Source organism: Aplidium turbinatum, chromosome 5 (assembly GCF_918807975.1).
Source record: "Aplidium turbinatum chromosome 5, kaAplTurb1.1, whole genome shotgun sequence".
NCBI classification, from domain to species: Eukaryota; Metazoa; Chordata; class Ascidiacea; order Aplousobranchia; family Polyclinidae; genus Aplidium; species Aplidium turbinatum.
The window spans coordinates 6,458,099-6,462,831 of NC_137476.1; the positions used below are offsets into that span (position 1 = coordinate 6,458,099).

At 35.3% G+C, this 4,733-nt stretch overlaps 1 protein-coding gene across 1 annotated transcript; it reads left to right on the plus strand.

The window, feature by feature from the left end:
- Nucleotides 1-309: 309 nt before the first annotated feature.
- LOC145770883 (receptor-type tyrosine-protein phosphatase alpha-like) lies at nt 310-4,022 on the plus strand. The gene is made up of 4 exons (XM_082582627.1): nt 310-450; nt 1,648-1,787; nt 2,730-2,865; nt 3,145-4,022. The coding sequence occupies exons 1-4, from the start codon at nt 310-312 to the stop codon at nt 3,217-3,219; spliced, it is 492 nt and encodes a 163-aa protein (XP_082438753.1). The 3' UTR covers nt 3,220-4,022.
- The last annotated feature ends 711 nt before the right edge of the window (nt 4,023-4,733 follow it).

The window sequence follows — 4,733 nt, forward strand, 5'->3', positions numbered from 1 at the left end:
ATACATCTAAACATTGATGTATTGATAGTCTACCTCATTTAATCGGAGGTTTTGCAGTGTGCGCTATTGGTAATCAGAAAAACAATGCAAAACTGATAAAGTTTTCTTTCTATTGACGAGATGGACATGAAAAGGCCTCGTAATAATTCGGTTTTGATTGTTTTCCTGTACATGTTTAGCCTACACCACGCTTGTGCTATGTTAATTCTACTCTTGTGAACATTTAAAGCAATTGCCTATGATGGTATGATAGGTATGAAAAAAGTAAGCTTTTTCATCGAACAAACAACTTTGCTATTGCTATAGGAAATGTGTTGCTGTTATTGGCCGACTGGAAACGTCGGTTCTCAACTATCATTTGGAACCATCAACGTCAAGCTTGTAGACAAAGTTGAAGCTTGGAGTCACTTCAAAGTGCGACGGTTTGATGTTTCAAGAAAACATCTTACGGTAAGTTTGTGTATTTTATTTAGTTCAAACTTTTAGCTTACAGCCTAAGCATCTGTGTTTTTAAGGTTTCGTCTCCTTTTTTCATGATATTATGATAGGCTTATAGATTTATCATTGACATAGTAAATTCCAAACCTAAAAACTTACTTTATGATTGCAAGCACATATAGCACAGGTTGACATGAATTGAATCAAATATATAAAAAAGAAAATGTATCAAGCTCAATTTCTAAAACTTACTCGGTTTTTCGGTAATTTATCTACTTGCTGTGGTTGTGTAAATACAAATAAGCTACAGAATGAAAAGAATTAAGTAATGGAATGAGGTATCCCACTGATTGCATTGATGCATTTCAGTTCAGATACCTTTTTTTTTGACCTAATTGAAAAACAACAGATGTTCAGCAAAACAAAAATTTAGAAAAAGATAAAGGCAACAAAGCACGAATTTTGTAACTTGGGTTATTTGAGACCGAAATAAAATAACACGTTAAGCATTAACATATTTGTAAAACCATTCATACTTTAATCACTTTCTACGATGCTCCAAATTGATTCAATGTTTGCAATATTGCAACCATAGCGTGGGTGTTGAGAGAGCTGAGTGTAAAAACTCGAAGATTTGAAAAAGGTTTATTGGTGAAGCTGAAAATCATTCCTTTTGTGGTACGAGAAATTCGAAGGCATCGGCGCGTCCCAGACAACCACTTTATTCGGTACACATCTTCATCAGATCGGGTACGAATCTGACCAGATCTGGTAAAGATATGTACTAGATAAAATAGTTGTATGGAGTGTTACCTAATGATTACACTGTAACAAAACTTGGACCAGGTCGTCTAAAGACAAACTGAAAGAAAATAGTTGTTTATCTCAGCGTGCACATTTATGCCAAGACAAATGCCAAGAAAAAAAATCAAACTGTTATTATTATGCTCTCTCGTTCAGTAAGTATAAAAATACCGAAGGTTGAAACTATGATGTTGTTTATGACGTAGTTGACGGATTTCGAAACAGAAATTGCAATGATATTCACAAAAAGAAAACTGTGCTACAACTGCGACAATTGTAAATGCGATGATTTCTGAAAATCAGACGTTTAATTAGGCATAATAAAAAGTGGTAGAATATTACATTATGTTGCAAAAATTTAAACTAAAGAGACAGGTATAGCAATTTGTTAATTTCTCTGTTTAGTTTCAAGTGACACAAATTCATTATGAAAACTGGTCAAACTTTGGCGAACCACCTAGTGGTGAAGATATTCTTCACATCGTCAATGACGTAAAGAATCTTAGCAGCAATCTTCCTGAGGGTAACATGTTGGTCCACTGCAGGTGAGTCGTTTTTCATCGGCCATATATTATCTATAGATTTACATCATATGATATTTTCGTAAGTCTACACAATCACACAATCAAAGCTAGATTTTCAAAATCACATACACTCCTTACCATTAATGGGAAATCCAGGGCTAATTGTAGTCCTCAGCCCAGGATGATATTAGAGACTAGAACTTTTTAAGATTCCGAAATCTTGAACAATGTGTATTTTTTACAATAGCCCGTTTGTATCCATTATTCTTAGATGCAACCTCACTTTTTTGGAAAAAGATTCCGTTTTTCTTAATTTTACTACTGTTTTTCTCTGCTTTGAAACAGTGATATAATTTTTACTTTCAGTAATAGGAGCCTTTTTTAGATGTCTTTACGCCCGGGGTATATATTGTTACTGTTTCCACATTATTTTTTTGACATCCCAACATTAGCCACCGACTCAAATTATAGAATATACTGTCTCAACAAAGGCCGATCTAATTTTCTGGCAGCAGCCGAGAACAACATTTTTAACTTGAGTAAAACCTCATATGTCACTTTTGATGAATATGGTAAAGGAAAAGTTCCCGCATAAGCTGACTGTTATTTGAATACACTATGATAGAGGAAAAACACATACTTTGTGCTCACTTTGAATAATATTTGGGCAAGATGTTTGTTTATAATAGGGAAGACCCTTTCTTGAAACATTAGCAGCTCAACTAACAATGATACTTCAGTGCCCACTTCAGTCATTTCTCTCTGTCTTATCCAAAAGCTATAGCCTATTTGAATAACAATTAGCCTACTTATCCCTTACCAGATACGAACACTTTATGATCACCTAATTCCACACGATAAGTGGCATCTCTAAAACAGTACTGGTGAGCTGCAGTTTTAACCATTATACATCATTGCAATATTTCCGTTCATGTCGACATTATTTTGTTTTAAATGTTTCAGTGACGGCTTGAAGCAAACTGGGGTGTTTTGTGCTTTGTTGAACCTCATCGAGAGATGGAATGTAGAACAGAAGGTCGACGTCTTTCGAGCAGTTAAGGACTTGAGAGACATGAGACCAGGACTTGTATCTTCTGTGGTGAGGAGCGATGTCGTCATAATTACAAATTGTTTGTGCATTGATAGTGTAAAGATTTAGTTTTTTATTGTGAGAGATTTTTTTAATATTCTGCATAGTCTGACACTGCCACAATAGCATAAAAGCTAGATTTAAATTGTAGAAACATTGTTGCATTTCTCAACATTTTTTGAGTTACATGGTTGAATTTATTTACTGCAAAGAGATGTATTTTGTCAAACTCCTGTTAACAAACTCCAATTATTTTCATCAAGGTTAATGATTAATTTTTGTTTGCAGGATTTGTATAAGCTTTGTTTCACCTCAATGAAAAATCACATTGCCAGCTTCGACCTCTATGATAACTTTCGATAAAAGATTCATGTTCACGATCAATTTCCCGGATGAAAGCTTTCTGCACATGAGTTTAAAGATTGTCTTTGAAATATAATTTTACACGTATTGAACATATTGTCAAACTGCTTATGCCATGTGTAGACTTTTATGGAATGAATTTAGTTTTGAGAACTGTTTATTTTGCTTGGTACTTTACTTAATTTGTAATGTCCCGAAAAGCAGTTAAATCTACATTTTATGCAGAATATTTATTGATTACAAATTGCACTTAATGCTTCAACTTTGTACCATGTCTTGAACATTGGTTAAACCTAACTCACTCTTGAAACCTTAATATAATGGTAACTGCTTTGCGTGTGTCCATTGAGTATGTCGCCTACTGATTTTACAATTTGGCCTACGCTCTACTTTAAAACAATGTCATGTTTGTATTGAATTGTCATAGTCTGTGTATTAATATCGCAATTTATACTTGCACGTTAATGTATAACGATTTGGCAGTGTTTCGAACTAGAAGGTATCAAACTTTGTTCATTTTTACAGCATTATGTCAAAGACATTTGGCAAACGAAACCATACTCGCAAATGTGAGGACTTAAAGACGCCGTTGTAACATGTTCATTGCAATGCTGTTTGTTGTACAAACGACTGCACTTGACACAGATGTACTTTTTCCAAGAACACTGGTCGACATGATTTTTATTTTTCGGATAAAAATATCAGTTTGGGATAAGTTTCTAGTGCTGATTACGAATATGAAGTCACTTTTTCTATCATGTCAGGATTTTTTACAATTTGTAATTTAAAGTTTTCGCATTACAGCCTCCTTTAAGAAACATCTCCTATTATTATGTCATCGTTGTCATTGTCGCAGTTGAAACACATTGCTTTGATGTCATAATACGTTAATTGTAACATCACTGAAAAGCATTGCTTTCAGTGACTGAACTAGATTTCTTAGGCTTATACTTGTAGTTACTATTGTCATAATCTCAACATTATGTCAGTGATAAAATCGTCATCTGACAACCAATTGACAGAATGTTCAGAATACGAGCATGATGATGATCAGTATCCGTAATGGTTTAGCCAAGCAGAGGTAAATGACCTTGTCAAAAAGCTGAATTTATCAAATAAATTAACTCTTATTCTTGGATCCAAATTGAAGCAAAATTTGTGCTCAAAATTGATACCACTTTTGCTTGGTATTAAACATCGTCGGCAGCCGTGGCCGACTTGGTATTAAACATAGGTCGGCAGCCGTGGCCGAGTGGTTAGCGCGTTGGGCTCGCAGTCGAGAGCCTGCATGTTCGACTCCAGCCACCCGCACTTGCTGTTGTTTCTCTGGGCAAGAAACTTTACGATAATTGCCTCTACCTAGTGATCGATTTCGAGTAATGGGTAGTACCAAATTTAAGTCATAAGTAGAGTAGACAACCGGAAACAGACATTGCCGTCGGCTGCAGCGTGGGTCAGATGTACGTCGGAAGGCGTACACCGATGCATAGCGCTCAAGTCCGCTTTCCCGCAAT

Excerpts from the sequence above, each read along its gene's own strand:
- LOC145770883 (XM_082582627.1), top strand. The coding sequence starts at position 310 with ATGTGTTGCTGTTATTGGCCGACTGGAAACGTCGGTTCTCAACTATCA. Across the intron at positions 451-1,647 it reads TTTCAAGAAAACATCTTACG|TTTCAAGTGACACAAATTCA; the intron begins GTAAGTTTGTGT and ends TTCTCTGTTTAG. Across the intron at positions 2,866-3,144 it reads CAGGACTTGTATCTTCTGTG|GATTTGTATAAGCTTTGTTT; the intron begins GTGAGGAGCGAT and ends TTTTGTTTGCAG.